Source organism: Podarcis tiliguerta, assembly GCF_965153285.1.
Source record: "Podarcis tiliguerta genome assembly, chromosome: 2".
NCBI lineage: Eukaryota > Metazoa > Chordata > Lepidosauria > Squamata > Lacertidae > Podarcis > Podarcis tiliguerta.
This window is the reverse complement of record NC_139535.1, coordinates 51,797,790-51,822,708: the sequence shown is the minus strand read 5'-3', so window position 1 is coordinate 51,822,708 and position 24,919 is coordinate 51,797,790. Positions and strand designations below refer to the sequence as shown.

General features: G+C 45.2%; 1 protein-coding gene across 2 annotated transcripts in view; it reads left to right on the top strand.

Annotated features, from left to right (window-relative positions):
* Window positions 1–24,919, top strand: part of HEMK1 (HemK methyltransferase 1, mitochondrial release factors N(5)-glutamine) — a 54,324-nt gene that overhangs the window by 7,770 nt on the left and 21,635 nt on the right. For both annotated transcript variants that reach the window (XR_014508536.1, XM_083429518.1), the window contains exons 4-6: window positions 4,362–4,455; window positions 23,438–23,599; window positions 24,081–24,145. Coding sequence is in view for 1 of the 2 variants with exons in the window: in XM_083429518.1 (XP_083285644.1) it covers window positions 4,362–4,455; window positions 23,438–23,599; window positions 24,081–24,145 (321 nt within the window). In the remaining variant the exon portion in view is untranslated. The remainder of the gene's footprint in view (window positions 1–4,361; window positions 4,456–23,437; window positions 23,600–24,080; window positions 24,146–24,919) is intronic.

Genomic DNA, 24,919 nt, shown 5'->3' with positions numbered 1-24,919 from the left:
ATTTGCATTGTGTAGGAATTAATGAGTTCTTTTTTGAATACTCAGGACAGAGGAAAGTATTAGAGAGTTTCAGCTTCCTTTAAAAAAAAATCTACAAATATATTTGCAGAGGAATGGGGTGGAAGAAACCTATGGAGAAAATGGAAGGTAAAACTTGTGTGGGGTTACTAAGAATTCAGTGCTTTTGTGTTCATGGGAAATAGCACTGTGTGCATGTGTTAATCGTGTGTGTTTGGATTTAGCCCACTGTTCTCACTATTGGGCCTTCCCACTTCTGGAATGTGGCCCCTGACAGCTTTCCACTGGAGTAGTGTGGCCCTCTGCCCAGAAATGGTTCCCCACCCATGAGTTATGTTCCATAGCAAGGCACTTCTGGAAACATGGGAGAGATACAGCAGGTACAGCCTACTCTGAACCCGTGCTTCCTTTCCATGCTAGAGTGTTTTAGCCATCTAGCTATTAATGTTTTTTCCCAACCGCATATGCAAAGCAGCTAGTGATATTATAATTTATTGACTACATTTGTATCACACATTTTCTTCAGTGAGCTCAAGGTCATTTGCATAGCTCTCCCTGCTATTTTATCTGCTGAACAATCCTGTGTGGTAGGTTAGGCTGAGAGAGTTGCTGGCCCAACGTCACCCGCATTGAGCTTCATGGCTGAGTGGGGATTTGACCTGTGTCTCCTCAATTGCAGTTAAACACTCTTAACCACTGTAACACAAACACATATTTTTGCTGGCATTTGCTACCATCAGATGTGGCATGGTTATCTGAACTGAGTGTCACCTGCCTCTTTAGGCATCTGGGATCTTCCTCTTGCATAGCCACTGGATACTTCCTGATATGTGCAGATCACAGTTTTTGAGTATTTATAGCTTCCATTTAGATTTGGGTCAAAGTGAGAAGAGACAGCCTCTTGTTTCTACTCATTCAGGAGAATTAAGCATTTGCTTACCAAAGAAATGTACAAATGGAGGAACTTTACCTTTGATCTCTCTATCAAAGTCATCAAATCTCCTTTGCTGTATTTTACTATATTTTTTAATTAGTGTTTTTATGGAGCAGCCAAGTAATTTCGTTGTCCCCGAAGGGGGCAATGACAATAAAGATATTATTATTATTATTATTATTATTATTATTATTATTATTATTATTAATATTTATTAGCCCAGGTACATGTTGCCACAGCTATTAATTATAGTAAGCAGATTTCTTCCCATGAAGGCAAAATCAAGATATGAAAGCCAGATACTGTACTTAGGTTTTAGTTTGTTTGCATTCTGCTTTTCCGCAGTTAACTATGCCCAAAGGGGCTCACAGTAAATATTTACTTATTATCAAGATATATAACATTTGGAAAAATGTATTGTAGGACATAATGAATTGAAATAAGACAAAATCAGCAATGCAATAAGCACAAGATTAATTCATTACTACAATGAAATAATCTAGACTTAATATATAAGAAGTGGAGAGCTGAACCAAAATTAAGTGACCAAAAAGTAAGGTAAAGGGACCCCTGACCATTAGGTCCAGTCGTGACCGACTCTGGGGTTGCGGCGCTCATCTCACTTTATTAGCCAAGGGAGCCACCGTACAGCTTCCGAGTCATGTAGCCAGCATGACTAAGCCGCTTCTGGTGACCAAAAAGTAAATATATACAAATAAAGTTCATGCACATTACTAGTGTTGCTGCAGAGAGCAGCCTGACCAACAGGTCAGAGAGGGCCCTGGCTTCTCACAAAGCTAAATGGTTCACAGCTGACTGCTGTAGAGGAGACTTGCAGCTGCAAAATGGATGAGGAGAAGACAGTGAGGTTACATCTTCTTCTCCAGCCTCCCAGAAGTCTGGCTCCTAGTGCTATTCTTACTGCATTTCAGGTGCTCATTTGTGCCCCAGTCATTAGTGCATGTAAAGTTAAGAGTCCCACAAAAGTAGTACATGCAGCCCAATTCTATTTATGCTTAATTAGTGAGTTTAATGAAACTTAGTGTTGTTAAGATTCCATTTACAGCACATTTAATATGTAAGTGAATTGTATATGTGGAGGCTTACAAAAGAAAGAACAACCCTGTCAGCAAAGTTGGGAAAGAAGACAACAATGACAACATGGGAAAGTCCATTGTTAAGTTAACACAAGCTTTGCTCCCAGTTCAGTAAGCAGTTAAAAAAGTAGATGTTGAGATACAAAGATGCTGTGAGCCTTTGGAACCAAAAACAGTTCAAGGTTATGTTGCTGTAGGCGGAAATGCATATAAGTCATCAGTTCCTGTCTCTGTCTTTGTTCTCTAGTTGCTCAGAAATCATGAAGGAGACTCAGGTATTCAAAGTATGAATAAACTATGCAAACCCCAACAATAATTGTTGCAGTTGTAGTTGTAGGCCAAGCTAAGCAACCAACTCACCAAGCTTCAGTTCCTGGTTGTTCTTGGACCATCTAATGTTACAAGAGAATGAGAGAGAGCGAGAGCGAGAGAGAAGTGGGTAGCATGGATATTTCTTTCAGTGGTTCAGCTTCAGAAGCTGAAAGACAATCCAGCCTTCTAAGCTTTTCTTTTTCTTTTTTCCCTATAAGAAAAGATTACAGAATAAAAAAATGCACATGATTGAGTTTAGGTACACATCAGATCTGTTAAGCAATGCGGATGCCTTTAAGACAAGTGGTCATTCGCAATGCCTTTTGCCCATGAAGAATGTTTTAACTGCCAGAGAGTGTGTTGCCTATTTAATAAAGATGCCAGTAGATTTCTTATCTACATTTCTTGGATCTGTACATACCCGGAAGCTTAAACATATAACCTTATTGGATTCTAAATTAAACATGCCGGATCCTTATCTTGACGCTAGTAAGAGTGTATATTGAGAGATAAAGGGGGTGGGGAGTGAGAATAGTACCTTGGTTAGTTTATGATTCCTCAGAGTAGAATGTGTGGCTTGCTTTTTGTGGGGAGATGGCAAGAATACCTGACCAAGAAGCTTATGGTAACATGACAGCTGCCTGGCCTTCCTATAGTACAGGGGTGAGGAGACTGCCCTTCTAGATGTTGCACTCCAGCTTCCAGGAGTGGCCGTCAAGGAGGGGCAGCAACACACACCTGGTCACTAGCGTGGCTGCAGCTTAGCAGGAGGGATATGGTGGGGAGTTGTGACAGAGCCAGGGGGGCATGGTGGGAGACAGATTTCCCATCCCTACTGTAGCCTTAAGAGCCTGATTGTCATATTTTAGCTTTATACTAAGCACCATCAGAAATGACAGACTTTAGAGTCAGGAATCTAGAATAAGTTCTGTCCTGCTGGATGGAATCTACCATGTGATATGCCAGTGGTTACTTTTTCTGATGCATGGAACTGGGGATTCAGCACCCACAAAAGGAAGTGTAACAAAGAGGAATGCTTGGTTGGATCAGTTTGCTCAAAGTGGTTATTAAGGGCCTTTCTATCCAGGATTATGAATGTTTTCATTGCTCAGTGAATGTCGGAGGAGAGAACTGAACCTGAGCTGCAGGAAAGGGCAACCAAAGCGCTCAAGGGCGTGGAACCAACTCCCCTGTAAGGAAAGGCTGCAAAGTTTGGGGATTTGTGTGGGGACATGATCAGCGGGGAACGTATCAAGAGAGGACATGATAGAAGTGCCGAATTATGCACAGTGTGAAAAAATAGGCCATCTCTCATAATACTAGAACCCGAGATAATCCAGTGAAGCCGAATGTTGGGAGATTCAGTAAAGACAAAGGGTAACGCTTCTTCATGCAGCACGATACTATGGAATTAGCTTCCACCGGGTGTGGTGTTGGCCACCAACTTTGAATGGCTTCAAAAGGAGATTAGACAAATTCAGGGGGGAAAAGGCTATCCGTGGCTAATAATCATGATGGCTGTGTTACTTCCAGTGGATGAGACTTCTGAATTCCACATGTGGGGAGCACAAAGAGGTCACTGCTGTCACACTCGTGTCCTGCTTGCAGGCTTTCCACAGGCATCTAGTTGACCACTGTAGGAAACAGAATGCTGGATAAAGATAGGTGTTTGCTCTAATCCGGGAGGGCTCTTACATTCTCATCTGGCTCCTGGTCAGTAGCTAGCAGAGTTGCAGATAGTCTGTCATGGAAAACCAGTGGCATCAGTTTTAGCTTCAGTAGTACAGTGCTTCAAACTTCGCATTAGGGAACATTTGAAATCTCTCTGTCATAGGACTGAATGTTCTTTTTCCTTCCCACTCCACCCATTAGGGAAGGTACTGCCTGTCCAGTTGTTTGTGCTTTGGAAGAGGGTGGTATATTTGAGCATGATGATGAGTTACTGTAAGCAACTGGATTCTTGGCCAAGTGCACAGTGTAATTCACGTCCTCTGTTCCAGGATGCCAGTGCAATATGTTCTGGGTGAGTGGGATTTCCGGGATCTGACACTCAAGATGAAACCTCCGGTCTTCATTCCTCGACCAGAGACAGAGGCAAGTCATCATAAGGGACAAACCTCAGCTCTTCTCCAGAGTTTTGCATTGCTACACACATATGCCCACCTCCACTTGAAGGAAGCACAATATTAGGCAGTCATAAGGACATTCCTTCCCCTGCCTCCTTTCTCATGGGTGGTCTTTGTTGCCTAGCCAGTGGGAGAGGTGAGCACCATCATAAGCACAGTCTTTGATGAGGTACATATTTTTACGATGGTCGGTTGCAGCAAATCTCAGATAGAAAATCTTTAGAATATATGTACCGTAATTTTCGCTCTATAACACGCACTCGACCATAACACGCACATAGTTTTTAGAGGAGGAAAATCCGTAGGCATGCCACCCGTAGGCATTCCCTCCATAACACGCACAGACATTTCCCCTTACTTTTTAGGAGGAAAAAAGTGAGTGTTATGGTGCAAAAAATACGGTAGTTGATTTACACACACACACACACACCAGCTCACATGACCCAGCTCACATGTAATGTTAAGCCAGACCATGAATGTCCAGGCTGCTGGAGACAAGATCATGACCACTTTGCTTCTCCAGTCTTGCTTTGGCTGCTGTGAGCTAAGACATGGTTTGGCTTAAAGTATTGTCCAAACCCTGGTTCATAGTTTGTCTTGCTCCAGACAAACCATGAGCTGTAAACCAAGAACAGACCTTGGCTGCAGCTTGTGTGTTAGCTGGAGTGAAACAAGCAGCTCCTGCCCTCCCACTGGTCTTCCTCTCAAGATTGCAGCCACACTGGTTATTTTTGGGTTGTGCTTTTTTTATTATTTAAAGAATTAGAAGGGGGTGGGAGGTTGGAAATGCATGTGACTGAGCATCACATGTGATTTTGGCCTGGGTTTCATGCTCCTTTTCCAAACTGACATTCCTCTGCTCCAAGAGCGGAATAGAAAGTAGGGCAGGACAATTTCAGCAGTCACTTGGCACAGCCTAAGAATTGCAAAGTTAGAGTCCCTTCCCTGCTAACCTCCAACCCTTCAGGACTCCAGTGTCCAGTGATCTTTACATATGTGGTGGTCTTTACATATGTAAAGATGGTGCTCTTCTAATAGTCGTCAATTGTGAAATTCTGCTTTTTGTTTCAAAAATGTATATATCTCTTTTGAGGTATAAGCTACCTCTGAAACAATATAAAAACAAAACAACATTATTGGGTAGAGCTTAAACAGAGAGGTTAGACTAAAGAACAAAAACTTGGGTGCATGAAAGAGGCACCATATGCCTCTAAAATCCAAATTATTTTTCAGTTTTGCCTAACCATGAGGCAAATTATATTCCAGAAGCAAAGGTCCCAGGGATCACAAAATATGGTTTGAGCCATTCAAGAAGGTAGGAGTATCATCTCATAATTTTCTGGCTCCTCTTTAGTTATTTTCTGTATTCTCCGCTGCTCTATCCAAGTGGTTTCTAATGTGCTTTTTTCTCTTCTGATTGTTCCTTTTGCATTTTGCTGTTCCTTAAAATCACAAGACCTAGAAACCTGAAGTTCAACCTATGGAAAGTTCACTGAAGTTTCCAAGGTTCTGTGTCCTCAGGACTGGAAGTTGAAGTTTATTAATTAGACAAAATGAATGCCCATGTCCTATACAAAAGCAGGAACCTTGGAATCCTTTGCATAGATATCTACTATTCTAACAAAGACATCCCAGCTTCAAAGTATCTGTTAATATTTTGGGTGCCAAATCCTTCTGTGCCAAATGGAACTTACAAGATAGTGGATGGCCCAACACAAGTCTATCTGGTGATATCGCTGTTTTCCGTGCTGTGTTGTCACTATCTTCACGCAATATCGCTCCCCGCAATCATTAAACAAATGCCTGCTGTGTGTGATGCAAGTGTTGATAGTAAACACAAGAGTGTGTTGCTTATTCTGCCCATATGCTTGCATGATCGATGTTTGCTCGTGCCAGCCTAGTTTGCAATTCAATGCTGTGTTTGATGTGAACCATTGACTAAGTGCTAACCTCTGTACTTTAATGTAATGTGATGTAATGTAATGTGACCTCCTTTTCAAGCCCCAAAGCCCTTGAACTTCTTCCCTGATCCTTCTCTTTGCTAAAGCACGTAAACACTGGTTTGGCCTGATTTGAACCTGTGGAGTTTGTCAGTGTTTCTCAACTGGCTGCACCGTTTGTAAGGGGTTATATCTGATCTGCTTGCCAGTAATTCACATTAAGCCCCTTGGGACTTAGGAACAGCAGTTTGAAGGCATCATTTTAGAACCAGATTGTGTAAAATGGCTGAAGGTCTTCTTTTCCACCTAGCAGTATGGGACTGATGCCAGTTGACCTTCCAGGAATATTTCACAGATTAACGAGAACACCTGGAATTTGCCAGAAGTTGGGGCTGCCAATTTTAGAGAGACTTGGGGAGGGGGTGTAACTGGCTAACAAAAAACAGCAGCTGCGTAAATGATCATGGTGGAGGAGAGAATAAATAAATAGGGAAGTGTTTCCTCCAAAATAGCTACATGCGAGATTCAAAATTTTAAAAGAGCAGTGTCACCATCACAGAGCTGCTTCTACACTTCTACACGATTGGTTGTTGCATCACCTCTTTATTTTCCGTGTTGTCCTCTCATCACCCAGGGAAGAGATCACGGCATGCTTAGTTGCTGACCAAACCATCAGTTTTTGAACTCTTGGACTTTGCTATATTTGCAGGTTGCCAAGCACCAAAGCAATAACACAGATCTAAATTTGGAAGGCAGAGCAAATCCACTTCCATCTGCTTTTGGATCATTTTCTATTCTGCTGCTTCTAGACATAGTGCAAGCTATCAACAGGGAAGTCTTCAATTGAAATCTTGCCTCAGCTGTAGTTGCATGTAGCCTCAGCCCTCCATCCCTCTAGCAATATCTAATTTAGTCTACCTTCCAGGAACGTTGTGAGGCTTTATCAGAAACACTTTGAACACTTTAAATTTAAAAATAAATGTTGTTGTTGTTGTTTTGTTGTTAGGAATGCTTGCTCTCATGCATTTGCTGGTGCTTTAGATGCACAGGTCTGGTGGAAAGAATGTCCACATCTTTCGCACAATAACCACATGGATTTAAGGTCAAATTAAGAGATGGATACTTGGATATGAATGGAGGGAGAGTGAGTGTTCAAGCAGTGAGATAATGCCGTATGAATGTGTGACGTCCTGTAATTGCCAGCATTTCATTTATACATATAAACCTGTTGCTCAGGCTGTGTACTTGACCAATTTCTTTAAGCAAAGATTGTGGGCTGCAAGGCCATTATGTAGCATTTGAAAACAACAGGATTTCTCTTGCAGGTACCGTATTTTTCGCCCTATAGGACGCACTTTTTCCCCTCCAAAAATGAAGGGGAAATCTGGGTGCGTCCTATGGGGCGAATGCAGGCTTCGCGGACCTCTCCGCAAGCAGCGGGAGCGCTCCCGCTGCTGGCGGAGAGTTGCCTGCATGCTGAAGCCTGCGCGCGCTGAGCTCAGCGCGTCCAGGCTTCGCGGACCTCTCCGCTAGCAGCGGGAGCGCTCCCGCTGCTGGCGGAGAGGTGCCTGCATGCTGAAGCCTGCGCGCGCTGAGCTCAGCGCGTCCAGGCTTCGCGGACCTCTCCGCTAGCAGCGGGAGCCAGCACTGGGCTCCCACAGCTTGCAGAGAGCTGCCTGTTTGGGGGATGGGGTCGGGGGAAGCTTGGGCTTCCCCAACCCCGCGCCTGGGGGGGAAATAATTTTTTTCCTTTATTTCCCCCCCAAAAAACTAGGTGCGCCTTATGGGACGGTGCGTCCTATAGGGCGAAAAATACGGTACTTACCCCGAAATTTCATTTGAACTCTGGATGATTAAAAAATTGCATTTCAAGGATCATATAGCATATTTTTGTTACCCAGGTAGCTGAGTTTTCATCTGTGAAATACTTAGAAAACTTTCTTATTAATACTTGAGTGATAATTGGCCATTTGCCACAAACTTTCCTACGATGATTTTTGTTGATAAATTGATATAAGGGGAGGGGGCAAACCCATTTGTTCAGTGCCTGCCACAATACAGATCTACCTCTGTATGTGTGAGTAGGTGCATGTGTGTAAATAATGTTTTACATGAGCGGGGGAGAGAATTGGAATATTGTAGGCTTCCCATTAGGGACATGTGTGGCGCTGTGGGTAAAACCTCAGCGCCTAGGACTTGCCGATCGTCAGGTCGGCGGTTCGAATCTTCGCGGTGGGGTGCGCTCCCGTCGTTCGGTCCCAGCGCCTGCCAACCTAGCAGTTTGAAAGCACCCTCGGGTGCAAGTAGATAAATAGGGACCGCTTACTAGCGGGAAGGTAAATGGCGTTTCCGTGTGCTGCGCTGGCTCGCCAGATGCAGCTTGTCACGCTGGCCACGTGACCCAGAAGTGTCTTCGGACAGCGCTGGCCCCCGGCCTCTTAAGCGAGATGGGCGCGCAACCCCAGAGTCAGACACGACTGGCCCGTACGGGCAGAGGTACCTTTACCTTTACCTTAGGCTTCCCATAGGTGTCTGGTTGACTGTACAGAATGTTGGGCCAGATGGACCTTTGACCTAAACCAGCAGGGCTCTTCTTATGTTTTGCTTTGGGTATCTGAAGAAGTTTGGAAATAAGCATGCAATTTTATACATGGCTACTAGGAAGTCAGTCCTACTAATTTCAGTGGGACTTGCTTTGTAGTGACTGTGCCCAGGACTACAGCCTTCATATGATTTTAGGTGGAGAATACACTCCAACATTTTGTTGCAGGTTTCACTTGCCTAATCTTATATTGTTGAATCCTTTTCTTTTCACAAATATTTTTAACACATGGTCCAGGCAAATAAAAAAAAATCAGAAGTAATTTTCTGTGAGAGAAGACATGCACCGTATTTTTCGCTCTATAGGACGCACCCAACCATAGGAGGCACCTTGTTTTAGAGGGGGAGAACAAGAAAAAAAAATTATCCCCCTCTCTGCTCAGCGCCCCTTCAGCGAAGCGGCGGGAGAAACGGAGAAATTTTTTTTCTTGTTCTCCCCCTCTAAAACAAGGTGCGTTCAAGGTGCGTTCACCCAAAGCCTCTAGAGCGCAGGTCTGTGCGCAGCCTTGCCGCTGCCCCCCGAGCTTGTGGGGCTGGGGGGAAGCGCTGCTTTCCCCCACCGCCAGCCTCAAAGATCCCTGAAGCCTTCGGAGCGCAGCGCAAGTTCCCACTGCGCTCCGCAGGCTTCAGGTTCCTTTTGCTGAAGCCAGGAGAGTCTTGCTCTCCCGGCTTCAGCAAAAGGAACCCGAAGCCTTAGGAGTGCAGCGTGGGTTCCCACTGCGCTCCAAAGGCTTCAGGCGGCTATCCCTGAAGCTCGGTGCGCACCGACCCCTCTCGCTCTCCAGGCTTCAGCAAAAGCAGCGAGGAGGGAGCGCTCCCTCTGCCCTTTGGAGGCTTCGTGTTGCTATCGCTGAAGCCAAGGAGCCTGCATTCACTCCATAGGACGCACACACATTTCCCCTTAATTTTTGGAGGGGGAAAAGTGTTTCCTATAGAGCGAAAAATACGGTATACCATCATCAAACCTTTTATTGGCATCACATACAAACATCCATAGCAAATCAATACAGAATTACCACCTCCCCAGTGACACAAAATATTTGTCAAATGAAAAGAGGCAAAGCAGTCTAACGTTACATCTCTAGGTCTCCTGGGAGATCAGACATCAACAATGTGTTTCGACAATTAAAAAAAACAGATAAAGCTATTTAGCTACTAACTTGGTGAGCTCCTAATCATTCCCCAGTAATAATAAATGTATGACCTCCAACTCTTGTTTCTATTTGGGGATGCAGAGTTGATCTAGGAACTGCTGGCGGAGATCAGCATATAATTTACATTTAAGGACCATGTGTGTAAGAGTTTCCACCTGATGATCTTCACACGGGGAAATTCTGTCTCCTTCCACCATTCCAGAGAACCTTCCCCAAAGGAGGTTTGATGGATTTGAATTTAACCAGGCCAGCGAAAATGCCCTTCTTTCTTGAGGGTTAAGCAAAAATTCAAGATAATTATGGTTAATTTCATGTGCCCAAGAAAGTTGAAAGTGAAGAGGGGAACATATTTTTTCTGCTGCTGCTGCTGTTAGTTCCTGACGTTCAGTGTCCCACAACCTTGTTTTTATTATAGCCTTGGCAGATGGTGGGGACATCGCTCCCAAAAGTTCCACTGACAACCCAAATTGCTGTACCTTTATGTTAAACCGTTGTAGCCCTGGGGAAGGAAAGGGGTCTAAAAAAACTTCATTGAGGAGAGGATCTTTATCTGTTGTGAGGCAGATGTTTAACCAGCATAGAAGAAATCTCGCCCAGGCAATGGTCTCTACCTTGTGTTGACCTCCCTCTAGACACAAGGCTGCATAGGGTACACAATGTGGGACAGCAAAAATCTTAAAAAGGAAAGCTGCCTGCACTCATTCTACCAGCTGGGTAAACCCTGGCAGCCAGACTGGAATTCCATAGAGCAGTTGACCTATAATTTTGGCGTTGAAGACCTTGAAGGCAGAGGGGATGTTCGGATTACCTCTTGTTTTGAAGAAACGCATTATGGCCTGCATAGACATCTTACTGGCATTCACCGCCGTTGCACGGTGTGAGGACCATAGAAGCCTATGATGGAATGTAATTCCCAGATAGTTAAATTCGAATACTTGCTGAATGGATTTCCCACCAAATGCCCAGCTATAGCTGTTGCGTGAATTCCCAAAAACCATTATTTTGCTTTTATCAAAGTTCATACACAATTTCATTCTGGACAGATAGTCAATACAGGAGTTTAACAATCATTTTAAGCCAATTCTTGCCCATGAGAGCAAAATCATATCATCTGCGTATAGGAGGAGTTCCCATTGGCTCATCATATTTTCCCCTAAATATCATGTGCTCTTATTAACTTTGTAAAGTCAGGGAGACACAGCTTCCACGATAACAACTTCAAAGAGGAATATTGCACCAGGTTCCCAGCCATGGCATAAAGTCAATCTAGGTGCATGTTGAAAGGTTGGCTATCACTTGGAGCCCCAGACGGTTCCTGATGTATTTCCTCCACTACCTCTGGGGCCGCGGTTATTAGTCAGTGGACCCTGGTGTCATCACTTCTTGAACTAGCAACTGATCGTACTCGAGTTGTCAATTTGGAGGGTAAGTTCACTAGAACTTGGAGCAATGCCAGAATTGTACTCCCTTGGAGGGATTTCCTCTGTTAAAATGACCTCTGGTGACCAAGCCAGCATTTATGGGTCGGGGCATGGATTGATGTATTAAAATGTCAATTTCCTGTAGATGGACTTTGGGGCAGTCCTGGAACACTGGGGGGAGAGTGAGTTGATTAGTGATATGTACTGAATTCAGCAAGTTTGGCATTGTGATTCCTTCCTGGGGAATTTCTAGTTGGGCTTCGGCTGAGTTCAGTCGAGGCTCAGAGCCCAGGACGTCCAGTATCCCGAGAGATATCTCTTGTTTGTTTTTAGAATATCCCCCTTGCTTCTGAGTAACTTCTAATCTAGCTTGCTTGTCATCCATATCTATATCCTCTCTAACAGACCTTTTAGTGTTCATATTCGTGCAGCCCACATTGGCCGGATCCAGAGGTTTTGCCTTGGTCTTGTTGAAATCACACAGCAAGACTTGGATAAAGGTAAAGGTACCCCTGCCCATACGGGCCAGTCGTGTCTGACTCTAGGGTTGTGCGCCCATCTCACTTAAGAGGCCGGGGGCCATCGCTGTCCGGAGACACTTCCAGGTCACGTGGCCAGCGTGACGAAGCTGCTCTGGCGAGCCAGCACCAGCGCAGCACACGGAAACGCCGTTTACCTTCCCGCTATAAAGCGGTACCTATTTATCTACTTGCACTTAAGGGTGCTTTTGAACTGCTAGGTGGGCAGGAGCTGGGACTGAAAGACGGAAGCTCACCCCGGCGCGGGGATTCGAACTGCTGACCATGCAATCAGCAAGCCCTAGGTGCTGAGGTTTTACCCACAGCGCCATCCGGTTTGTTAAATCCTCTAATTCTGCCAGAATAGTGTTAGTTGGTGTTTTAATTATCGCTGTTGTTTCCTCAGTATTTGGAGCCATGATTTCTTCAGAGGCACTAATTGAGGCCTCTCTGGATTAACCGGAGCTGTAGCAGAATCAGCCAGAGGGGCTGGCTGATTTCTGGGAAGGTTTAACCTCGAGAGTGATGTTATTCTTAGCTCAGGAGTTAGCCGACTAGCAGGCTTTTGACTGCCTGATAATAAAGGCACAGCATCCAAGTCTGCAAACACCCTTCTGAATGAAATGTGAAATCTACTTAAAAAGTCACAGGGGAATGGCATGGCTATGAAATTTGAGAAGCAGTCTTATTACATTTGATGGCTCGGCAATTTTTCTATTGTTTTTAGGTCCAAAGAACCTATGTTTAATCGCAATAGTTCAGATAAGGAGGAGGAAACTCTTGGTCTGGTAATCCAGTGCCCTTTGTTCTCCCAATTATTTCGGATGATCAAAGCTATCTGATCCAACTGCAAACACCTTCTAGTGGGATGTGGGCCATTAGTCTTATTCCAGGGACAGAATTTAATCTGAGCTTCTTGGGTGCTCTTCCTTGAAGGATTGAAGGGCTCCAGCCTGCTTGGTTGAGCATTCTCAGCATTCTTCCCCTGGGGCTTGGGGGACCACACCAGGCTCTCCTCCTTCTGACCCCTCGCCACACGATCCCCAATGCTCTCCAACTTCCAGAAGATCAACGTCAGAGACCTTCCAGTGAGTAGTCTTTGCTCTCCAATCAAGCTTAGCAATTCTTCAGTAAATAACTCCTCTGTTGCTTCAGGCAGTTTGGGTAGCTTTTGAGATGTTATTTGGGCTGCTGCTTGAGCTGCTTGGGTTGCTTTGATCTTTGAGAGCTTTCCTATAGGTCTGTTTTCTTTAAACCTTTTGATCTAGGGCCTTTTGGCTGCTTGGGGGGATCTTCCCAGACCCTGTCTAACTGCTGAGAATTTGAACTATCGAGGGACTGTTCATCACGCTATGGGGATTATCCCCCTCCTGCCTTTGCTCTTCTGACCTTGATCCTAGTCCTTCAGTAGCCTCTTGTGCTGTTTCAGGAGTTATCCAGTCCGAGAAGTCAGTCAGACTTAGTTGTTTAGATTTGGATCTGGTCAAGCGACTTGGCACGGTAAGCACTTTCTGCCGCAGCAGCTGCTTTTTCTTGGGCATCAGGGCAAGGTCAAGACCCCCGGAACAATCCAAAACAATCCTTGTTACTTACGATTTGTTTAGTTTCTGAGCTGGGGGAGAGGGTGTCACTCCTCAGCTGCCTCAAAGGATTTGTGTACAGTGGTGCCTTGCAAGATGAAATTAATTCGTTCCGCGAGTTTTTTCGTTGAGCGAGTTTTTTCGTCTTGCGAAGCACCACTGCAGTTAAACACTAACAACGGCGGGGAGGGGCGGGGAGAAGCAGGGCAGCTGCCGCAGCCGGTACCTCGGACTCACCCGTGCCTTGTGGCCACCGCGCGACGCGGCTGCTGGAGGGCGGTGGGCTCAGGAGCGCGACTCTGGCTGCAACGCTGGCTGCTGGTGGCAACGGCTCTCTGAGAGGAGCGTGCAAGGGCGGTGGGCAGCGGCGCGAGGCAGCCGGAAGGTCGGCCGTCAGCCGGAAGGTCGGAGGGAGCCGGAGGAGTCGTCAGCCAGAAGGTGGGAAGGAGCCGGAGGAGCGGGGAAGCGAGCGTGTGTGCGTGCAGTGACCGTCGCCATGACAGGAGAGGCAGGGCCGTTTCGTCTAGCGAAGCAAACCCTTAGGAAAATCCGTCTTGCGAAGCACCTCAGAAAACGAAAAACCCTTTCGTCTAGCGAGTTTTTCCGTCTTCTGAGGCATTCATCTTGCGGGGTACCACTGTATATGATTTGAATCTATGAGCTAAATAAACTTTGCTGTTTATATTTCTAGGATTTTCTGCAGCACACGCTATCCAACTGTCTTCTGTTTACGGGTTTTTGTTAAGCCACCAGAGGGCAGTCATGTTTTAAACTGTCAAACAGCTCTTACCTTCACAAATCTCCTTTCTTGTAACTTGAATCCATTGGTCCAGTTCCTACCTTCCGAAGCAGGAGAAAACAACAACTGCTCTTCCTTGCTCTGTATCTTGTGTGCAAACTGAAGGAAGTTTTCTGTAGGGATTGCCAGGATAAGAGGTGACTCTGTGTCCTGCAATGCCTTCTTCTATCAGCAAGTGTTTATGCTGGAGATGACGTTGGAACCAGAGCACTGTTATGGCATACAGTGACTTAGTTCACACACCACATGTTTAAACCATGGTTTTGAACCCACCCTGGTTTAATCTGAAGAAGCAGCATGTTAGTTCACACTGCCAAAAACTACCCATGGCTGCTGTCCACAACTGTTATGTGCTACCTCTGCTGTTGCAGGCAATACGCCTCTGAATGCCAGTTGCTGAGAAAGGGGAGAGTGCAGTTGCACTCGGGTTGTACATGTGGACTTCACATAGGCAGCTGGTGAGAACATGGTGCTGGAGTAGATGGGCCATTAGCCTGGTCCAGATGGACTCTTCTTATGTTCTTAATATGGGATAGACTGCCCTACTTTTTCACTTGAAAAAGGCAACCAAAATGATCAATTAATGGGGGCACTGCCAGACACAGGCCACAGCTCTCAGTACCAGTGGCTAGAGATTCACAAGTGTGGGGAATGCTGTTACACTTGGGTGTGGCTTGCAAGCTCTCACGGAGCATCTGGCTGCTGTGGGAACAGGATGCTGAGGGCCTTTGGCCTGATCCAGTAGGGCTTTTCTTATATCTCATCTAATGTAGCTGAATGTTGGAAAATTTAGAGCAGATGAAACGAAGGACTTCTTTGCACAGCACTGTTGCACTTAAAAGGGCCCCGGCACGCGGTTTCCCACTAAGCAATACTCAGAGGAAACCCATTAAAACTCAACAGATATGGGTACCTTAAGTCTGTTGATTTCAGTGGGTCTTCTGTGAGTACGACTTTAGCTGGATACAACCCAAATGCCTTCTCCTCACAGGAAAGAAAATCATAGGTTCCCCCCCCCCGAATAACTTCTCCATGAATTTAAAAGGCTTGAATCTATCCACTTCCAGAGATCAGTATTCCACCATTAATAGCAGGCACCAGCAGTAGCACTGAATTGGCTCTGTCAGTGGCCATGGAGGCTTGTCCATTAGGGCAAACAGGGAACTGATCCGCCAACCTCAATTGCCCCCACCTACCTGCTTTCTTACAGCCAGTCCAGGGGGTGGCACTGGCTCTCAGCTTCCTCCTATTTAGTCCTAGGGTTAGAATCATAGAGTTGGAAGAGACCACAAGGGCAATCGAGTCCAACCCCCTGCCAAGCAGTATAACTCATCAGAGTATAACTCATCAGAGACCCAAACTAGTATTAGTTGGCATGGTCGGTCGTAGGCTCTGTCTCTCTGTTCCATGGGTTCTGGCTTTACCTACCCTTAGCTTCCCTGATTTCTGCCCTGCCATTCCCAATGGGCACCAGCCACCACTGGGCAATGTGCCCACACTGCCCCAACCTTACTGCTGCTGCTTGCCATCCCAGTAAGCAGTGGTGCCAGTTCCATGGCTCTTCCCCATCAACCATTCCTACCTGTGTATAGCTATGTCTTGGGAACTGTTAGCGGTTTTCATTCCTGTAGTCCTGTTTTGGACCTGTCCTTTTTCTGTGTCAGTCCCGTTCTGCACCATTACATACTATGGAACTAATACATTTCATTGCTTTCTGGCCAAACTATTTTACTTCTGGAGTTTGCAGGGAGGTAACACCCCTTTCACCACACTATGCATGATTTTATGCATCTCTCATGTTCCTCCTTAACTACCTTTCTGAGCTAAAAAGTCCCAAGCGTTGTGGCCTTTTCTCATGGGGGAATTCTTACAGCAGCGAAGGTCCTTCCTAATGCAACTATTCTTTCTTAGTAAAGATTGCATGGCTATTCTGTCACTTCTTGTTTCTTACAATGGTGTCTTAAGAGTTTAGGATGTTAGCTTTGCATCATAACATCCTTTACATGCTAGAGAACCGAGAGACTTCCTTTTTTCATCTTACCTTTTACCCAGCTATAAGACAGCTAGGAGATATTGATTTTGTGTGTGACCGCTGCCTCCCCCCCCCCCCCCAATAACTGAACAGGAGGAATGCCCTGGTATTTCTGGGAAGCAAACTGGAATATGGAGAAACTGTTTAGTATTCCTTCAGAGGAATGAAATGAAACCATACTATATAGCTCATATATAGCTCATGCTATATTGACCCCCTGAGCAGCAGAGTTAAGGTGCATGATGAAATAAGTTTGCCTTATCTCATTGAACTGCACTTTGTCAATAATTTAGTCAGGGAAAACAATGTTTTCGTGTACAGTGGTACCTCAGGTTTAGTTTAGTTCCGGACTTAATTCGTTCCGGAGGTCCGTTCTTAACCTGAAACTGTTCTTAACCTGAAGCACCACTTTAGCTAATGGGGGCTCCCACTGCCGCCGTGCCGCCGGAGCATGATTTCTGTTCTCATCCTGAAGCAAAGTTCTTAACCCGAGGTACTATTTCTGGGTTAGCAGAGTCTGTAACCTGAAGCGTATGTAACCTGAAGCGTATGTAACCTGAAGTGTATGTAACCTGAAGCGTATGTAACCCGAGGTACCACTGTATGTTGTCATACAGTGCCAACATACTACTTGCAAAAATTTCAGAATGCTTTACTGGGTTGTTTCTAAATAATTTCTGGCCCAGTCAAGCCTTTGCAAGTTGTTGGCACGACATCTGGAGACACATAGATTGTATGTTCAGGTGAGGTGATCTTCCCTTACAAAACTCCCAGAATTAACTTTCTGGGGAAATGTTTTCCAGATTAGAAATTTGTACTTCCAGGAATGTATCTTCTGGTGAAGGCACCCACAAAGTTCATGGAACTAAGAGAGTCTGCTCCAGCCCTCTTGCCTTCAGCATTGTTCCTATATTCTACTTTGAATATTCATATGCCAGCGTTCCACTAAAAGCAGGTTACACAGTGGTGCACACACATACATGTTTAACACAAATAAAAATTTAAAACTAAAACTGTAGACATGTTTGTATAAGGCAGTAAAATATTTTGTGCATCAGCACAATAATCAACAAAATATCTAGTAAAACATAATCATCACCTGCTATTGTAATGGCCTACTAAACCCGTAGCAATACAATAATAGACAAACACAGATCTGTGGCTAAAGAAGGGAAGAAAAGTGGAAACCTTGCACTAGATGGAAGAGACAGCAAAATAAGGGGAAAGAGTTAACCGTCTAACCTAAGAGTAGGAAAGACTAAAGAAATCAAATTGAATCAGCCAGGGAAGTAAATGGAAATGAGGAGATGATGATTGATTTTTTACACACACACACACACACACACACACACACACAAGTCAAATAGGCCAGGGAGAAGTTTAAAAGAAGAGAAATTCACACCTTAAATAGGGCTGTCATATTCTAGTTGTTCTGATTCAGATGGCCTGCCTTGCACATCACAAAAATGGTTTCCTGATTATGCGAATCTAGATTTCAGTTGGGAAAGTGTTAAGCAACCCCCTTTCTCTTTCACAGTAACTGCCTTTTCCACTTCAGGGTGTCCTTTCCAAGGCTTCTTTAGAGGAAGGAAATTGATCACTGGGCTTTTCTTACATATTGTTCCACACACTGAATAGTTTTAACCAAGGAGGTTTATCTGAAAGAAGATAGGGCCCTGCTGGTCACAAGCAATTTTAAGTCTTAAAGGCTTTGAAGGCCCAAACCAGCACTTTAAATTTGTTGATAAATTTGCTGATGTACTTAACCTGAGGTACCACTGTAAGAAGAAGAAGTTGTTGTTGTTGTTGTTGTTTTATTATAGCAGCATCCTGCCCCATTCCTCTTACAGCATTTTATGCTGTTGTTTTTCTTGATCATCGTTTAAAGCAAATGAAAACCAAGTAGTCCTCTTTTTTTTATCTCTCTCTCTCCCCTGCCCTTCCCTCAATGTCTCTCCCAATGATAGTTCAATATATACCAGAGCAAAGCTGTTGAAAAAGCTGGTGCTGCTGTTTTCAAGGCCGGAAGAGAGGGAGGGAGGGAGGTTTCATTTTGAAATGCTTTTGCTCAGCCTCCAGTTCTAGGAAAGAGGTACTAAAATCCTCAAACTGCTTTTCGTAACCTGTGCCAGTGACTCAGACTGGCAGGGTGTCTAGCATGTGGGATGTGCTCATAGTGGATGACTAGTAGGTAGTGCTCTTAAGCAGTTACGTGCATTGTGATATTCCCATAGGTCGAGTCTGTTACCACCACGCTGATGACTCATCTATCCAGTTGCTGCGGGGTATACATGAAACTAGGTCAGATGCCTCTTCAGTGTTTTAGCATGCCATGTGGAAAAGGCTGCAGACAACATGGAAGAAACTGTGACCAATGTGCTACTGATTCCTCTAACCTCATAATTTTTCTAATCTTGGAACATTTTGCCCTACGCTAGCTCCTTGTTCTCCTGGGATTACCAGCATAGTTTTAGTTGTAGCAGTAGTAGTATTTCTTGATAAATGCTGCATCTCTGACATTGATCCATTTGCACCCTAGTAGAAATATGATGCAGTCTGCTTTTTTAAAAAAAAATGTGGAAGGGGAGCCTTTAATGGAGATAGTGAGAGTAACCAGTTTCTGAGATAATGATGCAGCAAGATTTAGCTTTTCCTAGAAAAAATTATAATTCAGAATTACTAATATGCCAGGGTGCATATAGTGGTTCAAATTCAAGATGGTGTGTCTGTACCAGCAACTAATATTCAGAGGCCCATTGGCTCTAAGAGCAAAGGTAGAACATAGTCATTGTGGCTGGTAGCTATTGATAGCCTTGTGCCCCATGAATTTCAAAGCCATCACTGCCTCCTATGGGAGTGAGTTCCATAGTTTAACAATGTGCCATGCGAAGAAGTAGTTTCTTTGATACGTCCTGAATTCCTCCGACGTTCAGCTTCATTGGATGTCCACAAGTTCTAGCGTCCTGTCTGCATTTACCTAGTCGGAAGTCCCACTAAATTCAGCGCAATGTGAATCAAAATACCCTACACCCTGAATGGGTAATCCAGTTAAACCCACTCTCTTAAATACCCATAAATTAATGGCATTCACCGGCCCATTGGTTAAGGATGAAACTAGGCATGGTGATGGCAGGCCTGGCTCTATGTCGAGCACATATAAGCCAACCCAAGAGCCAACTGATGAGGAAAGCCTCTGGGAGGACAAACTATGGGAGGTTTAAGACATGGGCAGGATGCGGGTGGTGCTGTGGGTTAAACCACAGAGCCTTGCCGATCAGAAGGTCGGCAGTTCGAATCCCCATGACGGGGTGAGCTCCCATTGCTCGGTCCCTGCTCCTGCCAACCAGCAGTTCAAAAGCATGTCAAAGTGCAAGTAGATAAATAGGTACTGCTCCTGCGGGAAGGTAAACGGCGTTTCCGTGCTCTGCTCTGGTTCGCCAGAAGCGGCTTAGTCATGCTGGCCACATGACCCGGAAGCTGTACGCTGGCTCCCTCGGCCAATAAAGCGAGATGAGCGCGCAACCCCAGAGTCGGTCATTACTGGACCTAATGGTCAGGGGTCCCTAAAGACATTTAGGGCTAGTGTGGAAGATCTAGCAGTCTTCTTTCCCCCTGTGCTCCTTTTTCTCCCACCCCTTTTATACTGGGCACAGATCCAGGTTTGCATGGATCTGCCTCTGTTTATATGGAATTTTGACCCTTAAGGCGGTAAGCTAACAAGGAAAAGGGCGGAAGCAGGGCCCTTCCTTATGCAACTGTTATATAAACACCACCGTGAATATAAGCTCCTGTATTGTATGCTCATGTTATACGTCTCAGCATTCCATCCTGGTGCTTGACATTTTTCCTGAAGTGCTGAGGCCTTTGTATGTACAACACACATTGCTGCAAAGTACCAGAAAGCCAGCACGTTCAAGGGTGCTTTTGCTGACAAAGCTTTCTAAGTATGGGTACAAACCTCACCTGCAAATTCGTGGAAGTGCTCCTTTTATGACCGCTGCCGGCAGCACAATTCCCATCTCTTAGTTGAAAAAGAGAGAGCAAAACAAATGAAAGTAGAGAGTACTAGAGACCTGTGTTTCCTGAGTTTCTGTGTAATCTCCGGGCTTCTTGTGGGAGCTCTAAGAATATTCTGTGCGTGAGCATATGCTGCTTGTGAAGGGGGGAAAAGGTGGAAACTCTCCTACACCAAAAACACTAATCCTTTTCTTTTCACCACTACAGCTTTGCATTTGTGAGAATGTAGCCCAAGATGAGTTTCTTGTTGCATGCTGTCATCTGTCCCCCTCTCCCCTTGCTTTGTACATAAGCCATTATTCTCACTTTTAGATTAGGAAAATTAATTTAATTCTGGAATGCATATGAACATAGCCTCAGGCATTGAGGGCCTCCTAAAACAGCCTTCACCAACCTGCTGCCCTCCAGATGTTTTGGACAAGGTGGGGCTCATGGGAGCTAGAGTCCTAGAGCATTCATAGAATTGAGCAACCTGCAGGCTAAGAGTCCTATGCTGAGCATCATCCCTCCCTTTCCCCCATGTCAGTGTGAATCTCTCTAGTCACCCACTCCCCACGGGTAATTGTTTTGCAGCAAACCCTGAAGGACTCCTCTGCCCCAATTTCTACATTTCATTACCAGTTTTCAACATCCTAATAGTTCCCACAGCAACCAGCCATGCTGCAAACACGTGGGAGAAAACTGGAAGAGACAGATGGGATTCCTTCTAGGCTTCTGTAGCCTCAGATGTACTATTATGGCCCACTTTCTGGTTGCTCAATTTCCAGAGGAGGAGGTATGCAAATACACAGGTGTAACAGGCAAACAGGCGTCTCTCCTGGGGAAAACTTTTTGGTCTAAAGCCACGCAGATGAAGTAAGCTGCCCTTCTGAAAAGTCTCCATTGCACACTAATGCAGGCATTAATGAACACAACAAAAATACTAACAATAACTCAACATTATTAAAGCCTTATCATTTTTTTGCCTTTGCACTTTGGAGCATTTGTGTTGTTCTTACAGGCTTTGTTTCTGCATGATGAAGGGGTTTTGTACAGGTTTTCACTGCATACAAAACTATTGTGCTAATGTTATTAAGGGTTCCTAGGCATCTGTGGTAAACTGCCTCCAGCCGCTCGCCCCTCCCTCACCTGTCTTTGCTCTCCGGCCAGACCAGGTTTCTTGAGCAGGGCTGGCAGACACGTTTACGTTTTACAGAAACAGGACAAAATAGAACCGGTAAAGCTGCCACCACTCCCTTTGTTCCGGGGAACCCAGAGCCACAACCCAGGGAGAAGGCTGTGCCCCGTTATTGCTGGTTACCCCCACTCCAATTTCTGACTTGCAGACAGAAATTCTACGGTAGAGCACAACCAAGCGTAAGGCTAGGAATTAGCTTTTCCCCCAGAAAGGCACACAAATTAAAACAGTTTCTTTCTTAAAATTTATTTTAAAAGAACATAAGGAAACGTGCTAAAAAAGCAGGCACATCTTTGGTAAGTTACAAGCAAGAAAACAAGAACATTGTGAAATCTAACTGACTTACATACAGTGGTGCCTCACAAGACGAAATTAATTCGTTGTGCGAGTTTTTTCGTTGTGCGAGTTTTTCCGTCTTGCGAAGCACCACTGCATTTAAACACTGACAACGGCGGGGAGGGGCGGGGAGAAGCAGGACAGCTGCCACAGCCGGTACCTCAGACTCACCCACGCGTTGTGGCCACCGTGCGACGCGGCTGCTGGAGGGCGGCGGGGCTCAGGAGCGCGACTCCAGGGAGAGAGAGGCGCTGGCGGCAACGGTTCTCTGAGGCGAGCGCGCGAGGTGGGGTGGGCAGCGGTGCGAGGCACTAACCGGAAGGTGGGAGGGAGCCGGAGGAGCCGTCAGCCGGAAGGTGGGAGGGAGCCGGAGGAGCGGGGAAGCGAGCGTGCGTGCGTGCAGTGACCGTCGCCATGACACGAGAGGCAGGGCCGTTTCATCTAGCGAAGCAAGCCCTTAGGAAAATCCGTCTTGTGAAGCACCTCAGAAAACGAAAAACCCTTTCGTCTAGTGAGTTTTTCGTCTTCCGAGGCATTCATCTTGCGGGGTACCACTGTACTCACGACTAAGACACAGATAGAATAGTTAGAGTCCTTTCAATGATCCGCATTCAGAGGTTTTCACAATCCTCCATCACAAAGGACGAAAGGACAGCTACTTAGGTGGAGCATCAGCAGCCGGGCGATTTGCGGATTGCAGAGCGCACTTTCTCAGCCATTCCCAAGACCTTTTATTCCCAATTTGCACGTGGCGTCGGAACCCCCAAAACCAATCATAACTCTTGATTATTTTCAAAACTCTCCAATGACCAGCTTGCGGGCTAATCAATCTAACTTCTGGCAGCTGGACCAATTAAGAACCCAGAGCCTAAATCAAAGGGGTTTCCTCCCTTTCCGTGGAGCCTATGCAGATGCACATTCCCAGGCAATCAAGGGCAGATAACACCACTGAGGGAATGCACATAACTTCGGACCCAGGTGTCAAACCTTCCATTAAATCAGGGGTTTCCTTTCCCATAATAAACCTTTCAAAACCCTGAGAGCCTGCTGGTCTGGGGTTAAAGGGACAAAACTCATTTCCCATGGTCCTTGTGGCTCGTTGGTCTCCCACAAGGCCTCACTCTCGTTGCCTGACCAAAGAACAGCTTCTAAGCAAACACTAACTTTACTACAGCATCCTTTTTAAAGAAATAAACGAGGACCCTTTTTACAGCACTTGGCTTTATAATATATAATATATTGTGTTCAGTACATGCCTCAACACACCAGCTAATTTTACAATATCATACAGAAAGCTCTGTATTCGGACAGTAAACTGAGAAATTAGGGTCAGACTTCTGTGGACTCATCACAGAACCTGCTTCTTACCTGCTAGGAACTGGTCTCCCTTATTGTGGATGAAGAATGCAGGAAGCGATCGACCTCAGCAAACTGCAAGCATCCCCAGCTATCTCCAGAGAACAGTGGGCTTGTGATCCTGGAGGTTGGCTGTGGCTCAGGGGCGATTGCTCTGAGTCTTCTGAAGAAGCTGCCTCATGTGAGTGAAATTTTCATTTATGACAATAATGTTGAGAGACCTGCCACTGCTTCCAAAAGTTTGCCACCTGAGGTCTGTAAGTCAAGAACAAACATCACATTCATTCATTCATTTATTTTTTGCACCAGCAGTCTCGTACCTGGCTTGGCTCAGGAATTCCCAGAGTGGTTTAACAATCATTCCCTCTTTGCAGGCAACTCTTGGAATTGTAGCTCTGTGAGGGGAATAGGGGATCTCCTACCAGCTCTCGGCATGTCCAATAAACTACACTTCCCAGGATTCTTTGGGAGAAGCCATATAAAAGTAGTATGAAACTGCTTTGAATATATAGTGCAGATGGGGGCTTAGAAAGAGCTCGGTTCCAAAGCATTACACTGGCCTTGCTCATCTCAGATGCTCCAAATGGCATTTTTTTTACCAGCTGTGCCCAAGAAATTATTTCATGTTTGCTTCTGTTGTTCTTGTTCCCTTTCTTTCTTAGAGCAGAGTCATTGCCACAGATAAATCACAAGCTGCTGTGAATCTCGCCAGGGAAAATGCAGCAAGGTATATACTAATAGCCAACATTTTCTATTTCTTTACCAATGTGTCTGACATTTGGTCAGTTTACTGGTGCTCTGTTCCTAATTTCAGGCAGTTTAAACAAAGCATCTGGGTTGTATAAACAAACATTTTTAATGGTCAGGATTTAAAACCGTGGGATGCAGCGTAAACAGCTCTGCCATAACTCTCCAAGTGCTATTGCGCTTGTATATTAGAAAGCATTACTAAATCAACTATCATACAACCAACCTATAATTACTGGAGTAACTCGATCAGATTTTTTTAAAAAAATAAGACAAGATTAAGATCTTGGCTGTGAGAACCTGCTCCCTGACTGACTCCAGCTACAAAAGCTGAGGTAGCTGAACAGACTCTTGGGTTGGGGTATAGCTTACTGGATTTTGTTGCTGTTGGTGTTGCCCCAGTTGTTTACAATGTTTTAAATTGTTTTTAACTGGTTTTTACCTTTTAAATTTGGGGGTTTCGTTGTTTTTAAAATAAGGGAGTAAGACATGCCTAGGAAGAGAAGAGCGGGGAATAACAGGGGCAACCCCAATCACAGTGATTCAGGGTAGGAGGGCAGGCCAGGTAAAGGGCAAATGCCACAGGCTGTTAGTGGCTACCATGTGCCAGCCCCTTCTCCAGCCTGGCAGGTTGCAGTTGTCCTATCAGTCAGCCCTTGACTCTATTGATGAATGCCAGGGGTTCTCTGAGTAAGTCCCCTCTCATCCATGGTCTGATCATGGATGAGGAGGCTGATCTGGTCTGTATCACTGA